This window comes from Alosa alosa, chromosome 1, assembly GCF_017589495.1.
Source record: "Alosa alosa isolate M-15738 ecotype Scorff River chromosome 1, AALO_Geno_1.1, whole genome shotgun sequence".
Taxonomy (NCBI): domain Eukaryota; kingdom Metazoa; phylum Chordata; class Actinopteri; order Clupeiformes; family Clupeidae; genus Alosa; species Alosa alosa.
The window spans coordinates 21,636,668-21,663,002 of record NC_063189.1 but is presented as its reverse complement, the minus strand read 5'-3'; the positions used below and the strand labels follow the sequence as shown (position 1 = coordinate 21,663,002).

Here is a 26,335-nt window from a genome sequence, read left to right as displayed (position 1 = left end):
TAAGAAAAAAAATCATAAAAAGAAAAAAAGGGGAGGGGGTTGCAGCAGCTGCTGAAGAATTACCACTTATTATTATTACAGAGTGTGATTTGCAGTCATAATCAAAATCACATCCCGCAGAAGAGGATTTAACGGCCGAATCTTTTTTCCCCTCCACTCTTTTTTTTTCTCGTCAGATGTCTGGTTCTAAGTCTCTTTCCGAAGCAGGGTGAACTAAACTGCTGAATAAGGTGCGTGTGTGTGTGTGTGTGTGTGTGTGTGTGTGTGTGCGTGCGTGTGTGTGTGTGGAAACTGGAACAACGGCACTCATGGTGGGACCCTGCAAAATGGACTGGGGAGGACCTGTAGCATCTCAGCAGTCTAGTTGAGCCCCCACCACACTCCAAATTACATTTCCCCATTATAATTACCACCATAAATATTGCTGCACACACTTTTACAGCGCTTGTTATCGTCTCTTGTTATTCATTGTTGCGGAATTATGAATTCTCTTATTGTGTAAGTGCCCATGAATGCGTCGTTACGAACCTCGCTCGTATTTATTTATTTGTGTATGGCTTTGTGTGAGCGTTTGTTTTATTCCGTTCTTAATGCGAAAGCGTTACAAAGGGCTGGCAGTGGAGCGAAAGTGACTCACGCCAATAAAGCCCCATTGAACAAAAGCAGATGTCTGTCTGCAATTAGGGCTCGGTTCACAAGACATGTGAAGAGCAGCACACCCCCTGCATGCCGCCCCGTGCACAGACCTATGATATCACCTGTGTTTGAAGGCCTTCCAGGCCGGCAGTGACAGGAACCTGGGAGGGTGAGAGAGCAGCCCAGCGGAGCAGAGTGCAAACCCACAGCAGGTATTGTGAACAAAAGGCCCAGGGACAGGAGAGGGGGAAGAGGTTAGGAGATGGAGAGATGGAGAGATAGAGAGAGGAAGAGAGGGAGAGACACAGAGGGGGAGATGTGTCAAAACCTGCAGCCCATTTCAAAGGCCCGCTTTTTTCTCGGGATCTCCTCCCTCGCGCCCTCCTAGAAAGCGTTGGGTGTTTGAGCTTGCACACGCTCCAACCATATAAGAGGACAGAGGGAGGTGAGTCATCCGCCCAGACTAAACCACCTCACCATGACAAGGGGGAAAACCAGTCTCGCAACATCCCCAGCCACCGTGACTGGGCTTGTGTCATCCATGACCACTGCTCTGACGGAAACTATTCCCAAGAAAGTCAAATCACCTAGCCTAGAAATCTAGACGCACCCTAGCGGCATTACATTTGCTGCCAGGGCTAGTCTAGCAACTCTCCGTTGGCTTGTGAGCTCGAAAAATTAAACTTCTATTAGGCCAATCAAAACGTGTATAGAGTCGTTAGGTGGGCTTAACATAATGATTGATGACAGAGTTGCAACGGTTTGGCTTGAATTCCCTGCTACTTGAAAACAAATTAGATAATGTTGCTGTTGGCGAACAGTGTGACACGAGTTAAGCTTTTATTAAGTTGGCAAAAGTTTGAACTAACTAGCCAGTCGCTTGGTGGGGAAACGCATGGGACTCCTAGCACTGTCCTATTGCGTACAGAGGGAAAGACAACCGATTGTCCCGCCCCTCGGACTGAGCACTGCGAACGGTGAGTGCCCAGACCCTACATTTTAATGTGGGTCCAGCTCGTCAGGCTACAAATCACCATTAAAAAGGTTGATTTGATAAGGAGGTTAGCGCTGTCACACAGGACAAGTAAACGCTCTGGCCAAATTCGCCACTTCATTGTGCCCCCCCCCACCCCGCCAAGAACTGACTGGAGTGTCCATCCTGGTTGTTTATTTACTCCCTCTGGCGCCCTAACCCACTTTGTTCTGGTCCGTCGGCGCACGAGTGCCGCTAATAACAGCAGTGTGTGGTTAACGCGTCCTTTTAACGCATGGCCACTCAAGTGGGTGGAAGGAGGTTGAGTGGGGAGCCCAGGCTGCAGCGCGAGTAGTAATTGGGGAGCAATCCTACGCTGCTGGAGAAAGAGCGCAAATGGGACCAGTGTTTCGGGAGGGGGAAGTGGCGCGGGTGGGGGGTGATAAGACGCCACGGCGGCGTTTTATGACCACGGCAGCGTGCTGGAGAGGAATCAGCGCGGGGCCCATTGAGCACGTCAGAGCAGACCGGCAGCGTTGCCCTGATGGCCGTCAGCGCCAGTCAAGGGGGGCACGTCAGGACGTGAGCGGAGGCAATAACACCTCTAACACGCCCATAAAAGGCCTGCCAGGAAGTGGAGCAACGTGAAGGACAAGGGGCACCCGTGACAGCTCAGTCAGGGCCCCTGTCACTCAGAGCGTGTGGTGTGGTGGTGGTGGTGGTGGTGGTGGTGGGGGGGGGCTGCGTGGTGGTGTTGGGGTGGCGACATGCTGTTCTGTCACCCAACACAAATAAAAACAGAGTGAATGATGGCCGCTTGATTTAACAAGGACCGCTCCACTTCAGTGTCTGGGAACAAATATTTAGAAAAGTCCAACAGAAAAGAGAGCAAACTTGACCAGAGGCACAATAACTGAACTCTGAGACACAGAAGCCTTCTCTGAGTCTGAACACTTGTAAATACCACTGGTCTCCTCTTCACCACTCTCACCATTACCTTGTCTTTTTTTTGTGAGGTTAATGTTCCGTAGTCATATCCAGGGCTGCACACATACACATATATCTATATATATTTCTGTAAACCATCTTTAGTAATAGAGGTACACAGTAAACAGTAATAGGGATGTGATAGTCAGAATGTATGTTTGAGGGGCAGAGGGAGTTTGTCACTGAAGGGGAAGATTGTGGGGAGAAATCATACACTCAGCCTGGATCAATAATTCTAGGATGCTGCAGTGCCTTGATGGATGTACTTGTAAGGTTCCTGTTCAATTACAACGTGTTTCCTGTGTCCCTCAATAAATCTACCAGCTCACCAGGCAAAGAATGTGGTGGTGACAGGAGTGGGAGTGAGACAAGGAGGCCTGAGCACTGCCACAGGGGCCAGTGTGTGTGTGTTTACGTTTGTGTATTAGTGTGTGTGTGTGTGTGTGTGTGTGTGTGTGTGTGTGTGTGTGTGTGTGTTAGTGTGTGTGTGTGTGTGTCTGTGTGTGTGTGTGTGTGCATTAGTGTGTGTGTGTGTATGTGTGTATTAGTGTGTGTGTGTGTGTGTGTTTGTACATATGGTTAACCGCACCCTCTGACCTTTCACCCCCATCCTGAGCCCAGTGTGGAGAGGGGAGTGCGAGGGCTCCTGCTCCTGCTCCCTGGCAGCCCTGCGCTGTGCCCTCCCGTGGGGGAAGAGAGACCTCTCCGCATTCCTGGGCCCTGGCCTCGCTCTGGGGCACTAATCCCCTGCAGCTGCGTCTCCCTGGCCAGCGCTGCCCTTTGCAAGACATTTTTCACCGGCTACTCACACACACGACAACTCCGCTCCTCTCGTCCTCCCCACTCACTGTGTCTGGCCACACATCTCTGTGCTTCTAGCCACAGTCACCAACAAGACAACCTGAGTCATTTCCCTTGTTCTTCTCTCTCTCTCTCTCTCTCTCTCTCTCCCCTCTCTCTCTCTCTCTCTCTCCCTCTCTCTCTCTCTCAGCCCAGCAGTAGCTCTTCATCTGAGAGGGGGCTCTAGGGACCTTCAGTGCAGTTTTACACATAGTGACAAAAGGCCTCAGCGATACACACTCCATTTTCTAAGCGGAGGGGGGAATTTCCTGAAAGCCTTAAAGCTTTTCACAGAAAGCGGACCCTCTCCAGAACCAAATGCAGGAAAGGAAGTGGATTTAAAAGCAAGACAGATGCCTTGTTTGTTCTGTTTCCACTAGTCATTATTAATATTAGTTATGAGTAGTTTTTTGTGTTTAGTTAGTTTGCTATTTTAGTGCTGAGACTAGTTCTGTCCACCCTGCAGACAGTATAACAGACAGAAGGACGAAAAAATTCTGATGCACAGCATGAGTGGACAACTTACTGACATCACACTCCTACTGCCCACTACTAAAAAAAAAAGACCACTGGCATGTCTGACCTCCTCAGCGAGTGGGACGGTAGCCCAGCAGGCCAGCGTCGCTCTGCTCTGGCTAACATGTGCTCTGACCACTGGGGAGGAGTGCTGGGAGCATCAGTGGGGGGGGGGGTGGGGAGTGAGCTCCACACCAGACACAGCAGCACTCTGGAATGTCTCCATAACGTCCCCTGGTACCGCGATGGACAGGGCCGCTGGTAATAAGGTCGTGCCAGTGGGGGGTGCAGAGTGGAGGGTAAATTAAAATGCGCTTTAATAAAGTGACCTTCCCCCTCAGGTCCTCCGGGGACAGGCCCCGAGGTGTATCCCAGCAGAAGGAATGCAAGCAGGCAGGGGACACTGGAAAGCAAAAACAACAAGCCCAGCAGCGCGGGGTTTATTTTTCAGGCCAGGTGTTCCTGGGCCGGACTTTAAACAAACCGCAGAATAAACCGATCTCAACTTCTGCCTGACTCACACAGATGCCTGTGTCAACCCCCCTTCCTGGCTTTTCCAGTGAAGTCATGATCATTTGTGATAATACAAGAGGAAATAAAACGTACCCAGCATGTTAGCTGGGATGGATTCAATCGATGTTTGATTCTTTACTGAGTGATAGTAATGCCTATTTTTAGGTAGTTTGGGCACATAAAATGATTTCATTGCTGTGGTGAATGTTTTCTGTTCATTTAATTTGCTTTTGTGATTTTGATAATAAAATCTTTACCTTTTATTGAAGACTATATTAGCTGACATTAATTCCTGCCTTTTTATTTATGGCATGACCACTTCTTTTCGCACCAGCTTACGGAAACAGCAATTGTCCTTCTGCCTTCATCTCCTGCTTTGAATCTATCTTACCATGGGAAGTAAATCTGCTCGACTTCCAACTCCTACACAGAACATTTTATCCCACAGGAATCTAAATGGATTATGTCCTGATTTCCTTATCAGCCTTACCTTCTCTCTCTCTCTCTCTCTCTCTCTCTCTCTCTCTCTCTCTCTCTCTCTTTCTTTCTCGGTCCCTCTGTCTTCATCAACCTCCTGTTTCTTATGTCCCCTCTCTCACAATAACTTTATCATTGCTCTCTTTCTCTCTCTCTCATTAACACCCATTCTCTCTCTCTCTCTCTCTCTGCTACAGTTCTTGAAAAGAACCCAAAGACGTGGCCTGGTCTCCAGTTCTGGGGACTTCCCCAGCTGCAGCTGCCAAGAGTGTTTCCAAAGTCTCGCCTCCGCAGAGAGCGTCCAGCACACTCTGGATCTGAGATATCCCTCGGACTCCATCGAGCAGACACCCCTCTCAACACCCCCACCCCCAACCCCACACACACGCACACACACACACACATAGACACACACACATAGACACACACACACACACACACACACACAGACAGGGGAGAGGACGGCAGGCGCGGATCTCAGCTGGGATATTATGACTCACGCAGGACCCTTTGGTCTCATTAGTGAGGCTCTTCGAGCTACACAGGAACAAGGATCATTGTTGTGAGCCTCTCACCTCCTGAAGCCTTCCTGACAGCGCGGTCAACAGTCTGAGTCCCCCAACTTGAACTTGAACCCAGCCCAACCCAGCCTTTGCACATTCTGATCACCTGATCCGTTTTTGGAATGTCTCGATCATCACCCCTGTTTCGCTCTCCGCTAGCGGGGGCCACACAACACAAGAAGGCAACAGTGTTTGATCATATCTGCTACCACCGCAGATACACCCCATTCTCCACCTAAGTCCAATGTCTCAGTTTACTCTCTCTCCTTCACTGCTATTGCAAAACCAATCAATAAGTTTTAATGTGTAACTAACAAAAGCAAGGTAGCAAAGAGGGAGAGAAGAGTTCAGGATTAAGAAGCTGGTGAGGGAGTTAGGTGCATCTCATTGTTGTCTGCATCTGTTCAGAATAAGGGCCTGGGAACAGGGGCCACATATGCAGAGAGTTAGCGTAGCTCTGAGCTAACCCGTGTCACACCCCGAACGCGAGGGCTCCTTTTGTTTTTGTAATATTTTTTTGGAACGGTGTTTGGACACGCTACGAGCCCCAGCTGCTGAACGCTTCAAGGAGAGGAGAAACCCTCGGACTGGGCGGTAATGAATATTCCCTGAAAGAAGACTGGGGGATTTTTCTGCATTATTTGTTATGGGAAAGGGAGACAGCACAGAGGCTGGAACAGCATCAGCGCCTGGCCGCTGCATGTGTGTGTGTGTGTGTGAGTGTGTGTGTGTGTGTTATAGGGTGTGTGAGGTGTGTGACTCTGTGTGTAAGATGTGTGTTAGTGCAGTTCAGGTGGTCCTGTGGTCACTTCCAATCGAGGCAGAGGCAGAGCAAGGAGTAAGCGAACACTGTGTCAACACGTTTCATCTCGCGTCCAACGTTTGAAATGGCAGGAGGAGTCCCTCTAATACAAACAGTGTACACACATTCACCCTCTCTCTCTCTCTCTCTCTCTCTCTCTCGCTCCCTCACACACACACATACACACCCAAGAACGCACACATACACACACAAACACTCACTTTCACAGACACACACACACACACACACACACACGTGTACACACAAAAGCTAATCTGTTTCAGACGACCCTGGTGTTGCAGTACAAATAGATGTTATATAGACAGAGCTGTAGAATTTAATGCCCTAATATTTTATCGCAGCTTAATTGATGACTCCGGCACTTTCTTAGCTGTTCCCACTGTGAGGTTGCTCTTTACAATTCAGAGGCCCTTGATAGTCTCCCCTCTCGGAGGACACACAGACAGGCCTTGGCAACAGCCAGTAGAATAATCTTTTTGCTCTCCCAGTTCTCACTTCTTTACATAGAGCAACCACAACTGAGGTCTTGTGTGTGGCTCCCAGCTGAACCCCTCATGAAAAATGAAAACCTGAGCAAAGGAGGGGAAAATGTCCAACTACTGACACGGCAAGCCAGCAACACGAGGACCCTTATCAGTACGGCGTGTTTCTACTTTTTCTAATCTAAATAATTTATTATGGCCAAAGTCAGACTAGGGACTGTGGCCATGTTCAATATTATGTCTTGGCTTGATGAGGCCTATTGAAAAGAGAACAGCAGTGTCCTGACTGGATCAGGCACACAGTGACCACAAGCCCGGGCGGGTACCGGACGAAAACACACACATGGCAGGAGGAACGCTGCAGACTGCACAAGGGTGGACTGTACAGTAGCTTGCAGCTGGGCAGCCAGGGAGATGTGTGTGTGTGTGTGTGGTGTGTGTGTGTGTGTGTGTGTGTGTGTGTGTGTGTGTGTGTGTGTGTGTGTGTGTGTGTTAGGTCAAGTGCATTCTGTGGGGGAGACTTCACAGAGAAATCAGAGGCTCTTGAGGGGCCCCATGACAAGGTGACATTGGAGACAGAGCGGAGCGCAGGGCACAGGGGCTACGGTGGCTTATCTGCTCTTCCTGTGTGTGGAGGTCTTCAGCACACCCGTGGGAGCAGGAGAGACCAGAAGGGCAGCCATGCTAAGGGCTCTGGGCCTCACACACACAAAAACACCACCACATTCATTTCAGTAAGAGCTTGAATGTGTGTGTGTGTGTGTGTGTGTGTGTGTGTGTGTGTGTGTGTGTGTGTGTGTGTGTGTTATGGCCGCTGATGTGGGGGTCTCTGTTGGATTAATGGTGGCAGGAAAGGCAAGGTAATCAGCATGGCGGATAAGTCCTGGCCATCCAGGCGTTGAGCTGAATAAACATGAGAGTGAGGCTCACTATCACTCATCTCACACACACAAACACACACACACACACACACACACCCCTGCCCAAGTGCACCCACCCACCCACCACCAGCGCTGGCCTCTGTCTATCCAGGAGATCATGTCAATCAGCGGTGGAGTGCAGCCCTGCAGCTCTGGGCAGCCCCGCTCCTAATTGACCTCCACTGGAGCACCACTTCCTCACTCAATGAGTCCAACATGTTCTCCCTCCCTCCCTCCCTCCCGCACAATTAAGACTGCCCACCATTGTGCCTCCATCAGCCGGCCGGCAGGGCAGCCAGGCATCAGGGGTAATGCGGCACAGAGCTCGAGCTGGCTGGGAACCGCCGCCCAATATCTCTCAGGTAATCAGCTTTGGGAGGGTGGATTCGAGGCCTGTGCAGGGGAGTGTGTGTGTGTGTGTGTGTGTGTGTGTGTGTGTGTGTGTGTGTGTGTGTGTGTGTGTGTGTGGCTGAGGGCGGGGGCACACATGATTTGGGGTAAAGTGAAAGTTCTGGTGTCCACTCAGTGGGGATGGGTGGGTGCGGGAGTGGGAATGTGTGACGAGGCTGGAGTAAAGTAGTTGGGGGGGAGATGAGTGATGAGGGCATCTGTTCTGGCCTACTTTACTTATGTGAAGAGCACCAGTCCTATTTGTGAGGCGCACATGGGTAATGACCTTTTTCTGTCTGGAAAAAAAAAACTATTTGTTCTCCTGAACAGGAAAAACATTTTCTGCAGCATATTTGTGTGAAGTCCTGTGGTCTGCAAATGGCACGGTAAATGGTCCCTTTTACCGGCAAAGGCAATACAAGATAAAATAACTCACACACTCCTGGAGCTCAAAAACAAGCCACTGACTATCTGCGAATCACTCTTGCTTGTTGTGGACTCGGGCCAATCAAAGGTATGCGCCCAATGGACAACATCTGCAAGAACACATTTTCAGAAGGCTAGCATTTCGGGGGGTTGGGGGGGGGATTCACGCGCGCGAGAGAGAGCGAGAGAGAGAGAGAGAGTGGGGGGTGTCAGGGTAGGGGGCGAGGTGGGAGTGCAGGACATTCCTGGCTGATGACAGCCGTCACAGTCACACAGAGGCACAGGAATGCATGGGGGGGAGGCCAAGACCTGAGACACGCAGACAGACGTGAGAGAGGGAAACAGAGAAAGAGTGAGAAAGAGCGTGAGAGAGGAGAAGAAGAGAAAGACAGAGAGCGGAGAGAGACAGGGAGAGTGTCACCACCTCACTTCATTCCACCTCCAGACCGCTGTCCTGGGAAGAGAACTGGGGCTGTAATTAGTTTGCTCTCCAAGACAAGACCACTAACCCCCTCAACTCCACACTGCAAAACTCCTCTCCCCCACCGAACCCCCCCAGGTGATGGCCACTGACTTTTGTCCTCTCTCCTCTTCCTCCTCCTCCTTCTCCTCCTCAATCACCCCCTTTCCACCCGTCCTGCTGTGCCCCCTGTCCCCCCAACAACACCCCCCCTCCCACCCCCGGCTAGCTCCAGCAATTTCTGTCATGCAACTTGAAAATCACTGGAGGGGAGAAGATCGCCATAACAACCACTGAAATGATCTTGTGGAATGTGTCTAGTGGCACTGGAATAACCTGAATATGCGCTCCAGATGTGTCGGCTGTCACGGAGAAAGTAAACACATCTGATGGACAACGTATGACTGGATGGCCTCTCTCTTGACTCGAAGGAGTCGGGGGGTGTGTGTGTGACTGTGAGTCCATGTGCATGTGCATGTGTGTGTGTGTGTGTGTGTGTGTGTGTGTGTGTGTTGGGGGGGGGGGTGATGGTTGTGCATGTGTGTATGTGAGCAGGGACCAGAGCCAAGAGTGAGGGAGAGGGAGAGGGAGAGTCAGCCACCCTGAGGACCTGTGCAGCCTGGCAGACTGGAGCAGGAGGACTGGGCTCGATTGTTCCCTGGCCTGTCCCTCCTCCGTGTGGCCTCCGAGGGGGCTCCTGCAGCCTCAGCGAATTTCCGTCTGGCACGGACCTGCGAGCTCCTGGGAGCAAACTGAAATATGAACTGCAGGAAGAGAGGACGAGAAGAAGGGAGAGAGAGAGAGAGAGAGAGGGAGGGAAGGAGAGAGGAGTCCACTCTCGGTGTATGCGTGGTGGGGCACCTATAGGACGGTGGCTGGTGCTGGTAGCCTCGAACTCTGAATCGCAAACACACTTGTGATCGCACACTGACGCTATCACACACATGCTGCACAGTGCACACAGAGACAGAGAGCATGTGCAAACGTAGGCGACGCTAACTCTGCACACACACGCACACACACACACACAAACACACACACATACACACACACACACACAAACTCACACACATACACACACACACAAACTCACACACATCCCATGAGCTGCCCTGCGTGGAACTGGTCCACTGGAGTGTTGTCTGGACTGAGCGCCTGCTGCAACAGCAGAAACGGAGCTGTGAGCCCCGCTAGAGTGACGAAGACAGATGATTGGTCCCTGGCTGGACCATGTGATCCTTTTTCCCTGGAACTTGATAGGCCTGTTCGAACACAGCTTCGGCGTGTGGGCCAAATGAATTGTCTTGTCAAGGCCGGCCCAAACAGAACCGCTCCATGACATGAGCGAGGGAGAGAGGGAGGGAAGGAGGGATGCAGGGAGGGAGGGAGGGAGGGAGGGAGAGCAGGAGGAGCTGCTAGAGAACGAGAGGAAGCCTGAAACCATGAGCCCTGGGCTCCAGCTCTGCGGTAGAGCTGCCTTATGTTGGCCCCAATGACAGCTCCTTAAGAGCTGGATACCTAAATCCCAGCCTGATAAATAAACAGTGAATTATCTGGATCCTTTTACAGCGCCAACCCACTCCAGCACCATTCACTGTTAACCCTTTTCCTCAAAAGACCAGTGTCAAACACAAAAGGATCCTCACCATTCTCAGCAACCAGGACACTCACACAGAGAGAGATACAAATAATCCAGATGTTAGCGTTACACGGCGTGCTTGAAAATACTCCTTGGGGTGTCACACTGCTGAAGGCACTGAACCCACACGCGTGGTAGACGCATTTTCCTACCAAACGATGCCTGCTGCATGCAGAGGAGCTGCGATCGATGGCTTTGACGATGACATTACAGGCGTTTTAAAGCTGTCTGTGTTCATAATCGTTTAGCTACTTGTCTGGATGCTGTGGGAGCCTGCTGGGACGGCTTCCCACTCGTCTCCGCGGAGGATACGGGGGATTCATGGAGCGTAAACTTGCTGCGGCGGCGTGGTGCGGCCCCCACAAACACAGCCCTTCCCCGTAGCGGAGGCCAGACACCTGCAGCTCATCCAGAGCCGGCCCACCAAAGCTCCTCCATCTGGGGCTGCGGCCTCTGCCCAGGAGACGGGGACAGAGTTACACCCTCTCATCCAGACCAATGAGAAACCCCTGTGCTCTTACAGGATCCAGATGGTCCGCGATGCAAGTGCTGTCATGCAACGACACATTAGTGGACTTCCTGGTTGGCAGGGTGAACAACGATAACCTTGAGCACAGACCTGGTCCAAAAGAAAAAACTCATACAACCGCGAAACAAAGTTCCACATGGAACCTTAGAGGAGGCAGCTCCTTAAAATACAGAGGTTGCCTACAGGAGGGGGGGGGGGACAACACTTCCTCAAAGCCAACGGTAGTATCTGTGATCTTACCTTGCAGTAGAATGTAGCACACCTCTCATGGAGAGATTTCACTTCATGCTTTGAGATGTGTTATCTGGCCAATAAAGTGTAATTGGAGATAATTATACTGCTGATTGGCCTAATTATAGCTTAACTTATCCACTGAAGGATTATGGGCTAAAAGTGGCCTCAAGTTGATTACACACAGATACTGTACCCTCTTCACACACACACACACATACACACACACACACACACACACACACACTACTGTATGTGTGTTCCGAAACCTCAACCATATCCCCTGTTGGCCTGCTCCTAATCATGTGACTTTTTGTATGCAGATAATAATGAGAGGAACCTCACACAGAGATCCAGTACAAAAAAAAAATGTCCCTCCACTACACTAACAGTAGGCTTACAAAGGGCACGATGCTAATAAAATGCTATTGCACAATTCATTGCCCGACACCATTTTTAGGCGAAATGAGCATCTCTCTCACCGGTCACCTCGGTTTGGTCCTGAGCCCCAACCCCCCCCCAAGTAGCAGCCCGGCCGTCTGCATTTCCATACCGTGTCACGCACAGGTCTGCTGGGGCTGCTGCCCCGTTTGTGGAGCGCTGTGTCAGAGCCACAGAGGAGGTCATTAGCTGTGACACAGAGACAGGCGAAGGCTCCATGCCGCACGTTGCCATGCACCGGGGACACAATGCCGCAGCTGAGGCGGATGTGTTCGGATTTACTGTTTCAACGTGTCGGCACTCTTCGGAGCAGCCGCCCTCTCTACCGCATATTTTCACAGCTGCACTTGGGAGAGTGCATGGCCTTGCCATTCGTCTGTCTCTGCAACCACTGTGTCTACACGGGTGGCAGGGACCTCACTGGACCCAATGAATAATTCAGCAAGGCCCTAAAATGAAAGCCGGTGTTGAATGTTTATTTCTTCTATCGAGAGGGACTCGGTTTTTGGGGTTTCAGGATGGATGAAACCCTCGCACGCACCAAAATTTGGTCTGAATACCGTGAATACAATCCAACATCAACCAAGCCTATCCCATAATTCCCCATTATTTCATAGGGATGAGCACCGACTCAGTGATTAAGGTTGAAGTTGACTACAGGTGAGTGTTGGCTGTAGATCTAGTTGTTCCTGCAGTGCTCCTGTTCACTGCGTAAGTGAGTGAGTGAGTGTGTTACAAGGTGCCTCTCCACAGACTTATGAGGCACAGAGACCTGGTCTCTAGAATTAGCATTACAGGCCAGTGGAGCTGTGCTGGTAGGCCCTTGATGTGGTTGATGGGGGAACTCCCAGAATCTCTGCAGCGTGTGTCTCACTTCAGAGAGACCTCACGGCTGGGAAGGTGCTGAGATTCTCGCTGGCAACACCACCAGCCTCCTTTGGAGGGGGTGCTGCTTGCTGTTCCAATAACATAATAACTGACATAATTCTAGCAATTTTACTTTTTGCCATTTGATTTGCCAATCAAAATCAAAAATAAAATTAAAAATTAAATTATTACCATTATTATTATTGTTTGTTTGAATAATTTGGATCGAAAAAAACTTTTGGAGCAACCTGTGAGCTTTTATAACAACATGTTAAACAAGGAATGCAGACAGAAAAGTGTTTTTTTTTTTGCATGTGAAAACTTGCAACCTTGCAGAAATTACAAAAATTGAAAGTGGTCTTTGTCTCGTGCGTCACTCCCAGCCATTAGATCTCCCGTGGCAGCCTGCGACTGTGGGGCCAGTGCAGCTGAGGGCTCCATCTGCAGAGCATCAATCTCTGGGCAGACATGGGGAAAAGCCACGCTGCCACTCACGTTACTCCATGTTACACGGCAAATTATTAGCCTCCTGAAAGCATCTAATTATGAGTATTTATGAGACTGTGGCATAGCCTTTAATAACAGACATGCTTACAAGTGGCACTCTCTTCTTTGTGAACGTCCTGTTCCTGTGTGTGTGTGTGTGTGTGTGTGTAAGCAACGCATTTATGTTCCATTCACAACTGAGCTTCTGATTCAGACACATACAACTCTCTTGGAAAAATCCCTGTCCTGTTCCCAAGCCCGTAATGGATACTGTTCATGAGTTGTTTGATTGTACGACACATAGCCCTGCCTAACGTCTGCTATCTATTACTCTAACATTGCAGCATGTGTCATTGGATCATCCATCAACCTTACAGGAGAGGGATCCTGAGTGTCTGGATCATGGGGTGTACTATGAGCACAATCACAAACTGTGAAAAAAACTCATCTACTGTAAATCACGGCCGCTCCAAAGAGTGATTCCATAAACAAAATGCCTCCTTTCATAAGCCAAGCAAGACATCACTAGAGTATGATCGGCCACGGCCCATCAACTTCCACCAAGGACAAACAGACATGGAGTATATCCGAAGCACTCGCACTCCTCTCCTCCATGGGATTTCCGCTCAAGGCCCGGCATCCAATCACAAACAGGGGAGGAGAGACATTGGCCACGGCCGCCTCATTACCACCAACGTTGACCTGGATAGATGGGCAGATGTGTGTGTGTGTGTGTGTGTGGGGGAGGCCTCCCTTAGTGGGGATGGGTGGACGGAGCCACCCTTCACTAATCATCACAGGGCCCCAAGGGAGGCCGAGTGCTTTATTAGTCTGGTACCTCTCGCCTGAGGCTTCGGCTCGAGATGAGGTGATATTGGACCAACAGTGGAAAGCCAATAAGAGCCAATCGATCAAGAGCGAAGTACAGCCGTATCATACATGCTACAGTACAGTAGCTACAGACAAATTAAAAAAAGAATGTGTGAACCCTCTGAAGCCCACGAGCTCCCCGATGGCCTCCAGCTCCTACAAGTTTGTCTAAACTCCACGAGACACAAAACTCTACCAGGAATGAAAACAAACAGTACCATCACCAACAATTTTGAGAAGGCTTTGGCTTCCAGTTATGACTTGGGGAAGATGGGGTTGTTTGTCATGGAGTTTTGTTTTTCTATCGGGATGAGTAGGTGTACACATGCACACAGTACAGAGTGGGTGTGACTGGATTGGGTGACTGAGGTTAATGGACCTACCGGTCGCCTTAATGGCTCGCTATAATAATGAGCCCTTTGTCTTCCTAAAACTGGAAATCCTCCAAATTCCTATAGGGACCGCGATGTAAGAGCAATAACAGTCCATCAAACGCCAGACCAAAGCGATTACTTAGAGAGACATAAATAAGGGGCCTGTGTGGACTTGGAGCGCAGGAAACTTAGACCTGTTCCGATAAGAGCGCTTCCTCTGCTCCCTGTGGGGATCGAGCTTCACTCAGATCGGCAGCCTGGCTTTGAGCTACAGCAGACTAGACGCCAGGCCACAATGCATGATGGCACAGCAGCACTTCAAAGTATGAGATAAGTATGCTCAATATGTGGCACTGATACTTGTATGTCTTCACCCGAGAGTTTCCTTGGGCAGCCCTTTGTGTATTTTGATTGAAATACACTCGGTCAAGATACGGTATATGCATATATTTTCTTTTCTCAAACGCATACCGGTACTTGCAACAAAAAATACAATGAATTTATTTTTGCTTTTGAATGAAAACCACACACACATACATTCCTCTGCCTGAACCAAGGACAACTGAAATTACAGGGGCATTTCTTCCAACACATATCTCAGGCGAGCGTTGCGCCTTAAAATCACATTGAAAAACCTCCCTCAACCACCGAGTGCCAGCACATCCTATTATGACGGGTCCAATCTAATCTTCTACTGTAGTGCACTGGTTATGATCAACCTAACTAGCTACAAATTACAAAAACATGGAAAGGACGCTGAAGATCCGCCAGCTTCCCATTGAGGACAGAGTAGCTGAGGCTGATTTGTTGCCTCCCGTGTAGACTGACTCTCTGCCATCAATTACCTCCACCAGGTGCATTGCTACTTGACACGGCTAGAAGGGTATTGCTTCATTCTTATCAGAGATATTGAGCAGGCAGGGGAGTGGACAGCCTCCGGGCATAGAACAAGATGACACAGGGGTCCTGTGTGCCAGCACTAGGCTCTTACCCAGGGACAGGTAGTGGATTAAATTCTCCGAAAGAGATGTGCTCCCCATCCACCCCCCTACACACACACACTGTTACCCTGGCAGCCTAGAAGGGACGGGCAGTGACAAGGAAAGATGGCTTCGCCTGAATCCCCTCTCTGAGAGGGTCTCGGATACCAGCCCCTGCACAGTTTCGGGCCGCAGCCAAGGGGAGGGGGTCTCTGACGGGTGAGAGATTCATTAACCCTGCCCCTACCCACCCCCCCCCACCACCCCTGGGGGACCGCTGCTCCGCTGTGGCCCTGCACCCGGCCACTCCAGCTCGCCTTGCCTCAGCAGCGCTCAGGAAAATAATGTGGGGATGGCACTCAGAGCTGCTGGCTCAGCACGGACCACTGGCGATTAAATTGCTAAAAACCCCTCCTGCCAGCACGGGGTTGGGCCCACATTACTATTAAGGAATCCGTTAAATGAACAAATGGAAATTTCACATCGCGTGTTCTTCACGGGAGGAGTGTGTGTTCAGAGGGGGGAAAAAAACATTTGCATAGCTCTCAATAAGTAACTATCAAAGAAAGAAATTCAAGAGGAAGAGGGGGTTCTTAGAAAATAACAAGTGACTGGAGGCAGAAGGAGAGGAAAGAGAGAGAGAGAGAGAGAGACCATGCCTTTCAGTCCTTCTGAGGTAGGCAGTCCTCCACACAGCCTCAACCCCTCCCTCTGGCCGCCCATTAAAAACAGAATTCCTGCACTAACTGTTTGTGTTTGCAGTAAACTCCTCCAGTCAAGTGGTGCTGTGGCCTCCCTCTCCCTCCCTCCCTCCCTCCCTCTCTCTTTCTCTCCCTCCCTCTCTCTCTCGAGGGTCCTGTGGACTATCAACATGTGGCACATGTCCTTGACACACTCAGCTGGGCCAGCATCCCTGGGAGAGGCGCAGCAGTCCCGTCCCCTCATTCCTTTCTGGCACTCTCCCTCTATCTTTTTCTCTACCTCCATCACTCTTTCTTTTTTTAATTTTGGGTTGCCGGGTAAAGGGGGAGGAATCTAATAACGGTGACAGTGGGGCTTTTTTGGCTTTGTTCCCCCTCTCTCAGACGGAGAGCCTGAGCAGACTCTAATGAAAGGTTAAATGAATAGGAAGAAGTGACAGGAGGTACAATAAAGAAAGAGAGAAGAGGGGAGGTCTGTGTGTACAGTATATATGTGTCTGTGTGTGTGTGTGTGTGTGTGTGTGTGTGTGTGTGTGTGTGTGTGTGTGTGTGTGTGTGTGTGTGTGTGTGTGTGTGTGTGTGTGTGGTAATCCTTCAACTCACCACACCAGCTTGCTTGGCTCACATAGACAAGGACAGGCCTCCTCCACAGTCACCATATTTAAAATGTCTAGCCTAGTGACAGCCTGTGTTTGTGTGTGTGTGTGTGTGTGTGTGCATGAACACAGCCAGCTCTCCTTTGGTGCACAGATGCTGAGAGGAATTTCAGCATGGGGTTCTTTGATAAATGTTAAGGTCACAGGGGGAGAGAGGGTGGAGATGGGACGGCCTGTCCAGTGGTGGGGGTGGGGTTGGGGGTGGGGGTTCATGTCTCGTCTTGTGCACACTGTGTGCCTGGCTTGGCGGAATGCACAAGTCACATGAAAGAGGCCTCTAAGACGTGTCTCCAGTGTCTAGTCAAAAGCAGCACTGTCCCCTTTCCCTCCTAGACACAGTCACTCCCACATACACACACTAAAAGACCATCTACCTCAAACACCCTCTCACATCAGTGCACACATACACACCTTCCCGCTCAAGATTTTTTTTTTTTGTCAGCAGTAAAAGACTGTTCATCTGACAAAAACACTAAAACACTACTCAAAGGGATTCAGTCATAAATGTTCAAAGCAGGAGCCAGGTGAAAATGTTAGTTGGCTCCAGTGAACTTGATCCCGACACAGGCATCCACAAGTCAAATATGTAAATACAATGTGAACAGTGTGTGAGATCACTTCTAGTGCCGGAGTCTGAGAGCCAAAAGCCATGGAAATATATGTCGACGTTTATCAAATAAAGATCAGCGATATGTGATACCTGAGTGCACCATGCCTTCTGAAAAGGGGCTCGGAGTTGTAAATTAGAGCCTGCATGGAATGCTGCTGCTGTGGCCATGTGTGTTGAGAGCTCAGGAAACTGATGGCTTAAGTTTATCAATAATTCATAATTACGTTGACAGGGTCATCTGTGGTGAATGGATACCACGCTGCATGGGAATATGTAACATGTCTGTCAGTTGTCACAAGACCTCAGCCAGGAAGCTTTCAATTATATTTGATCCAATCAACTTTATTAAGTCAAAGCTACAGTGTCACTGCAGTGGAGAAGTCATGAAGTCCTAGCCCTAGCATTAAGATTTCTTTTTTCCCTTTACTTTTGTGATTTTTAGATTTTTCTGGTTTTAGTAAGTAAATATGCATAAATGAGGCACTGAGGTAGACAAAGAAAGAGGAGCAAAACCAAGACAGAAAGAAAGACAGAGAGAGAGAGAGAGAGGATATAAAACTGATATATTGGGCTGGTGGTGGTGTAACTCCACAGCCTGAGGGTGTATATGGAATAGAGCCGACTTCGACTTTCATGACTGACTTCACTTGTCTCAAGTATGAAGTTGCTCCATACCACAACAATATGGAGGGAATATTTTGCATGTCACATATTTGGCCCAGTGGAAACATTATGGCCAATCGGCACAGCAATTTATCACCTAAATCATTTAATTGCGGTGTCTAAATTCTAAATACACATTCTTTATTTAATACAAACACAAAGGGAGAGCAGATTTCCCAAGACTGATTTCAGAGGGAGGGAAGTGAAAAGAGAGAGTGAATGGGGCAAACGAAAGAGAAAAAGACACAGGAATGGAGAGACAGAGAGAAAAAGAGAAAAAGACACAGGAACGGAGAGACACAGAGAAAAAGAGAGCACAAAAGTACTGTATTTACTTCTGTATTCTTTCTCCCAACTCAATAACACCCAACCTCAGGGTCAGCATAATGGAGTTTTGTTTAATCTGGTAGTAGAGTTATTCATACTGCAAGAAAGCCAGTGATACTCTGATGAAGATCTTGAAAGCATAATCACAAAAGACAGTGTCTTGAGAACTTCTTAAAACAGACCTCCCAGAATGAAACTGCTGACTCTGGTTCAACTTACATGTACAGCACACGATTTTAACATACAGATCTACAACCTCCCGTTTCTGAGAACATCAGAATCTCCATACAGAAGTAACTGGCAAGGAGAGCGCTGCCAGATCTGACAAGACACAGGACACTGCAAACTCGTTGTGTTCCCATTCCTTTCATAATGAACTTTTACAGATATCCCTCTTTAGGAATCACAGGGTTTGTTTACATTAAGTCGACTGCATGATAAAGCCATGATAAAGGTATCAGACCGTGTTTAAAAATCGATTAAATACACAATTTTAATAGTAAAATAGTGCATGTGAATGGCATTAATGAAATTGTCACAGCTCAATAAGATTTAGTGTGTTTTGTTTTCGATGGAATAGTCCTGCATGACTGGAACCAGTGGAAATCTCTGAGTGGAATGTTTTTAGCCAAAGATGTACATGTAGGGCAGAGGCAGCCACTCACACAGAAAACTAGCCAGAGATTCAACAGCAGTCATTCGGAAGTCAACACAGCGCATTTTGGTTCTGAGGAATTTCTTATGACCCGCCACTTATCTTGTCATATCCAATTTCTTCCACAACTCAACCTCAAGTACCGTCAGAAGAGACACCTTTAGGGCAAATTATTCTCTTCGGATCGTACCATTCCACATGCCCTGGGGGAGTCTGTTCTGGGCCTGCCACCACACAGGCCTCGACTGCGTAATCACTAGAGCCACACTGAGGAGTCTGCATCATTCAAAGCAGTGTGGTGGATCAGGTTTAGTAGCTCCAGGAAGGGAAAAAAAGATAGGAGTAACAAGAGGAGAGCCAGGAGAGGGACTAGCCTGGAAATCCCATCGCTTTCCAAAATTTCCAGCACATTCTGTATGGCACAATGTCCAACAACTCATTCTGGAGTGTCTCCACTGAAGCTATAAAATATAAATTATACTCCATAACCCTATACCTCCCTACTGGGTACTTTAGTTACTGTGAGACTCCTGTTCGGAGTAGTGCAAACTCTCTGCGATGAACTCTCTCCCTCTCTCTCTCTTTCGCCTTCTTTCTGTCTCTCTAATCTCTTTCTCTGTCTCCACTGTCGAGGTGAATTTGTCTCAGACCTCTTCAGGAAAGGATGGATTACTGCTGAAACTCCAATTTCCCGCACCCATCACCTCGGTGCCACCAGGAAACACACCAGAGTGTTTATTTTACAGTGTTGGCCGTAATTATTTCACTGCAATATCACTTGATGGCGCGCAGGCTATCACCTCCACTGCACTGCCTCATACAATACCACATCTCCTGTGAGCCATTTTTCAAGTTGTTTTCCTACCTTGAGCTAGTGTTTAAAAACATAAGGTGGGAAATTTGTATGGGTATAATCAATTTTAGGAAACCCAAATTATGTTCTAGTCACTGATAGCAAGCAATTTATAATTACCACAGTATATAGAAAATAAAAGCAATATGTAAACTTATAAAAACAATATTATGTTCCTGTGAAGTCCATACCTCTGTTTGACTGTTGTTTGATTAAATCTGATAGCCTAACCGCGTGGATTTATGAAAGTAATTGTAATAAAAAGGAAATGCCACCCTTTGTCAAAGCATAAACATCTACCAGCATATAAGGATAAAAATATCCATTTCTTTGTCAAACTGGACCCCTCTCTCTCTCTCTCTCTCTCTCTCTCTCTCTCTCTCTCTCTCTCATTCAATTCAATTTCAATTAAATTCAATGAGCTTTATTGGCATGACTGTAAGTGTTACAATGTTGCCAAAGCAGTAGTTACATCAAAAGAATTAGCAATTAATAGTAATAATAATAACAATTGAACAATTCTCTCTCTCTCTCTCTGTGTGTGTGTGTGTGTGTGTATACAAGATTTCTTACTCTCACCACAGACAATATTGCAAATAATGTCAACAAAATGTATCTATTTTTTATCTACTCTGGCTCTTTATAAAATGGTTGCCCGCAATCCAATAGTTTTTTAGATTTCACAGTCTCTTTGTTTGGTCTTATTGTCTCCAACTCCAACTCTCCGTTTTAGTGTCCATCTCTCTTTCTCTCTCAAGGCACAAATGAAGCAAGAAGGAGACAAGAAAGACAAGAAAGAAAGTTCTCAAAATATTACCTTTTCACTGCCACTGCCAAGACACACTATCACTAACACTTAGCTTTATGAGAAGAGCCTGCTATCTCTCAGCAGAGTAAAATGATATCTCTCAGGCAACGCCCCTCTGGTGTAACGCTGTGCTGTGTTGCGGCTGACTGGGCATCAGCTACCTGTCTGGACTGCACTCATCAAGAAGACCTCACTCCTCTTTCCTTTGTTGACAAACTCTCTCTCTCTCTCTGTCTCTCTCTCTCTGTGTGTGTGTGTGTGTGTGTGTGTGTGTGTGTGTGTGTGTGTTTGTGTGTAAGTGGCCTTGTGTGCATGAAAGAAAAGAAAAGCAAAACACACACACACACACACACACACACACACACACATACACACACACACACATATGAAAACATGGGACACTGCCTCTGAGAAATGATTTCCTGTCACTGTTGTGGTACCTGTTAGGTCGGGCTGAAGCCTGTTTATTTTCCATCACTGTGAGCCTCATGCGGAGGTTAGAAGAGTGAAGGCCCATGTGTTTGTTTGTTTCCCTCCTCTCCACTCAGTTGCTTAGCCTTTATTGTTGGAGGAGCCTGCTGAGAGGCTGGCTCTCACTGTGTACAGCTTCAGACTTCTCCACACAGAACAACAAAAAACTGCAACTGGATCTTTTAAAGTGGTCAATTATCAATAGCTATTTTACCGACGGCCAAGTTCATTTTTTGTTGACATAAATGGTGCTGTACGTCATGACGGAGATTAATTATATCAATTATTAGATTACTGCCATGTCATGTCATTATAATCAGTGCTAGTTACCATGACTGCATTATTCTTCGTCTTATTATTACTGGGCTAATTGAAAATTTTCAGTAAATTAATACAATGTGTTATTTAATAAAATCAGCAATAATTTTTATATTTAATCACATTCTACTGCTATGCAAAACAATACTTCTAAATTGAAATTGAAGAAAAAAAACATCGAATTAGTAGGAGAAAAAAACTTGATATATCTACTTAGTGACTGTGCTAACTTTACGACCAGCATCAAGATTGACTTGGAGGCCACAAAAACCTACTTTTGGTGAGAAGGATCTAATAAAGGTGAAAGAGTGTGTTCATGCCTCTGTGTGTGTGTGTGTGTGTGTGTGTGTGTGTGTGTGTGTGTCTGCAGGGCCAACTCAGAGGTCAGAGAACAGAGAGCTAAGTGGACCTGCTCTTCATTAAGAGGGCCTCTCTGGGGGGACGTCACCGTGGCTACCTGTCTGTGAGCTTATTGAACCGTCTAACCGTCATCTACCCTCCAATTCTGCCCAGGTCCCTGGAGAATCACACAAGCACTGCTGACAAGTTTAGCCGGAGAATGGACCTAAACACCAAAGCTCTTCTTCATTTTCTCTTCCCTCTCTCTCGCACACTCTCTAATCTCTCTTTCTCTCTCTCTCTCTCTCTCTCTCTCTCTCTCTCTCTCTCTCTAGCTCTTTCGATCTCTCTTCTTGCCATCTTTAGTTTTAACCTTCACTGATTTTGGAGAGAGAGGGGGAATGGAGGGGCCGGTCTGTGCTTGACTTGTGACATCTAGCAGATGAAATGAGGAGGGGCTGGGCTACTCTGGTGAGCCATACAGATAAAAGTCATCAAATGACACTCCTGGAATGCAAATTGACATTCTAGACTGCAGAACAACCAGGAGCCATCACTGACATGATCAGGACAGAATTTTATGTGAAGTAGCAAACGCATAGGACTCAAAGTAGAGACCTCAAAGGATGAGAGAGGAACCACTGTCAGATAGGTACATAAGAGCGCAGGAGAAGTCTAGCGACTCTTATTCACTTTTGCGTAGGTCACACTGGCCATTTTCTCTCACTTCCTCAGGTGGTGGTGGTGGTGGCGGTGGTTGAGGTGCTGAAGAAGGCTCTTAAACTAATTGGAAAATAATATATTTTAACCAAAGCCTTTTGTAGCATTTTCTGAGGGGAGGCATACAGAGCTAAATTTCTTAAGTATTACCTGAAAAAAAAAAAATCTTGCTGCTTACACAAGTATCCCCTAATTTGACAATTTGACTTCATTAAAATTCTCTTAATTGCTCTGTTGTTAACTTTTTACTGTATATAAAAGAATACAAAAATATTATGACTGAACCTGTGTGAGTTTCATAAGTGTTTTTTAGGTACATAATCGTTATAGGTTAATAGCAGGCTACTGGCATTAAGTCTCACTACACCATTATAATTCATAACAAAAGAAACAAAGGACAGAATTTCTTTCGAAATACAGTAGGCCTGTTCACATAGCCTTCATTCTATCGACTTTCATTTCGCAAGCTCATAAGGCCACAGCTCCTGGTAAGCTAGTTGTAAAAACATGGTTATAGGCTATTCACGCGCTACACTCTTAGTTATGTACTCTGAGAAGGCTAGATACACATTTGCACAATGTACCACATTTGAAATTATGCGTGCGTTGGTGGTTATGCCCAGTGCTACTCAAGATATAATTCCTCAGAATCATCCCTGAGCCTTCAGCTTTGTAGACTAGGCTACTTGAAGAACAGGTAGGCTGCTGAAGTTGATGACATGACAGTACCTGCACTTAGAACATTTTCTTTGTCACAACTTTAAATTGTTCTTAAAAGGCATACGTGTGGGGTAGCCTATTTTCTATATTGTTCCTTGTAGCCTAAGCTGTGCCGTTTAAAAATATCTTTCGTTATGTTTGGTATTTATTAAATATGTTAAAAGGATTAATTGAGAAATAGGTTATAAAAGAGATGTTTATAGGCTACTGTATGACAAGGACTGGCTACCGAACTTCGCTCAAGAAGTTTCACCGAATACTTGGCTAACAAGTACCAGTGTTCAAATTATCAAGGGCAAAAAAACTGTAGGTATTAATCGTCAAAGTAATACCTCACGCGCATTTACTAATAGGTCAATTGCTCAGGAGAGTTCCCCTAAAGTTTGTCATCGTGTATAAGGAATATATTTGTTACAATGAACAAACAGGAGCGCTGATTATATTTACCATTTCTGCATGTTGTATGTGGCAGACCCTTATCCTGACGTTCCCGAACTTGCCGTCCACCGAAGTCTGATCTCGCCCTCAAGTGGGGGACTTTCTTCCTCCAAGCGTTCCGATGGCCGAAGTAATTGAAAAGTCAAAGGTGTCCCCGCAAAAACTACGGAGTCGTGGCTACCATACAAGTCGTATGACATAAAACGAAATCGTATTCACTTCTCAGCTCACGCTTTCATCTTCAGAATTCGCATGGGCTGATACTGTAAAACACATCAAGACGTCCCCTGAAACAGCATCGGGAAATGAATGTACGACACTGTCCCCTTTTTCCAAACCCAGTACCAGAAAATGAAAAGGGAAATCGCTGACAGAAAGGGGTGGGTTGTTATTTGGCTCTCCACTTCAGAGGCACCGGGTAAATCTTTGCCTGTCCGGGGAAGAAGACCTTCTCCCACTCCCCGGTATGTCTTCTGCTAACTCAGCTCAATGCGCTGAAACGCGCGCTGCGGCCGATAAGACTCGAGAATTTGATGGCTCCTGTTAGTTCGGGGCATTCAGGATCTGTCAGTACTCTTGAAGCTGTTATACGCCTTCTGTGTGTAACCTGAGTGACTACGAGTCTGGACTTAAGCCGTCACGGTGTAGTGTCAGGGTAAAGAGTCACATTTGTGTGTGACAATGAGCCAACGCGACAAAACCGTGCTGCAACCAGTAAGACATCAATATTTCATAAGATTACTAATGTTGTAAATAGAAATTAAAATACGTTTGCAAAAGATAGAAGTAAAATTTAATTATAAGGATTTCGCGCAACGATTGTCCATATGTTTGTCATATGCTATTATCTCATGTGCATTTAGGCTAAAACATAAAACAAAATGTAATTAAAAGTAAAAAAGTACATATCAAGTAATTCATGAAAGTATTCAGTATTTTTTTTAAAATATATATTTTCAAAGTTCAACAGTAGATGTGACTGCTATAGGTGCCATATTTTTCCCACTCACGGTTACACACTGGATAAGGCCTACATTCACATATTTCATTTCACACAGAGGTGGCTGGTTCTTTTACAGACATACTACATGGTTACATGCACAGAGGCTACACACACATTGGAGTGTGCACGACAACACAGACATGTGAAATTTAAAACTGTGCACCAAGTTCTTCAGCAGTAGGGATGTTTGAAGACACTGATTTGCCTCATGCTTCCTGAAGTTGTGTCCCTTAGACCATCTGAAGTGAGTTCTCATGAATGTTTCATTGTGCACTTGTTTTTTTTTCTCTCTTTCTTTACTCCATAGCACGACGTTTGACTGAGGCATCGCCAGAGTAAAAGGGGGTATAGGCAATGACTGGCTCCGCTTTTGGACCAAGAGAAGTACTGAATCCCTAGGCAGTCATTTTGATCAAGTTGAGCATCTACAAGCCCCACTCATATGTTTGGTCAAGAGGTAAATAATAGATCAGGGATTAAACTCGTGTGGAATTCATTCTGGGTAACTCACTAGTCAGTCCCAGGATATGCATATTCATTCCGTGTCCAAGACCATAGGAGAAAAAATACCATATGCTTGGTTGTTAGAGAGCTTAAATCACTAATTAAATGAGATATTACTGTATATAGATCCATGAGCTAACAAGCAGATAAAAAATAGACTATTAGAGGATTGTTTTGAATTGGAACAGGATTGCATGATGAAGGCAGCATTCCATTACTTAGATAGTGTAACATATTAAATATTAAACCTTGATGAGTTTTTCAGTATTCCATTTTTAAAACTCAAAAAGCCTTTCAAATTATTGAAAATTTTGCAAAACATGTTGGTCTTAGTGCACATAAAAAGTCTGCTAACAATAATGGGATGTTTGAGTAAGTCAGCTCTCCACATAAATTTACATATTGCCAAACACACTGTCTGCTTTGATTACCAGCCATAATGTGGGAACAATTTTACTAATTGAAGTTATTCATCAAGTAGCAAGGGTTGTTTCTTCAGATAAAAGGCTCCACATTGGGGAATTATGAGCTCAACAGTTGAGATCCTCTTATTTGCTCAAGGAAAGCATGACATTAGCAAAAGCTGTTAACCATTTTTAGATCCCTCGTCCGAATCAGCATCCAGGAGCCACCTGCGGGAGATGAGAGCAGTATTGGTTTATCATAGCCTGTGCCTAGAACCCACCCCATCCCCTAGTTACTCAAAGGGCAGTTGATGATGAGCTATTGAACCCATGGTGAGAGATCATCCTCTGGGACAGCCGTCAGCTGTCTTCAGCTGTGTGCCTGCTCTTTAAGGCCACAGAAATTTCCTGTTTATGGGCATGAGAGGGAAAAGGTCACTCTGACGATGGCTTCGGACCCAGGGGGAAAAGCTACCTGCCTGACTCTCATGGCTCGGACACAGCAGTCCAAAATGAGCAGCTCTGTGACCCTGTGACCTTTCATTGTGCAAATCTTCAGTAATTAACCTATGAACTAAAATGCCTATAAGTCTCTGTGTGTCATTATCTTTGAGGATTGACAGGGAAATATGACATTTACTTATGATATCAACATAACAGTGGTGTTTTTTTTTTCAGTCATTCCCCCATTCGTATAGTCACCCACTCAATCAGGCACTCAA

General features: G+C 46.9%; 1 protein-coding gene across 1 annotated transcript in view; it reads right to left on the bottom strand.

Moving 5' to 3' along the window:
• bnc2 (basonuclin 2) overlaps positions 1 to 24,361 on the bottom strand; it is a 164,327-nt gene extending 139,966 nt beyond the window's left edge. Inside the window, exon 1 of the mRNA XM_048263907.1 lies at positions 23,712 to 24,361. Coding sequence (XP_048119864.1) covers positions 23,712 to 23,714 — 3 coding nt within the window. The 5' untranslated portion in view covers positions 23,715 to 24,361. The remainder of the gene's footprint in view (positions 1 to 23,711) is intronic.
• Positions 24,362 to 26,335: the final 1,974 nt, after the last annotated feature.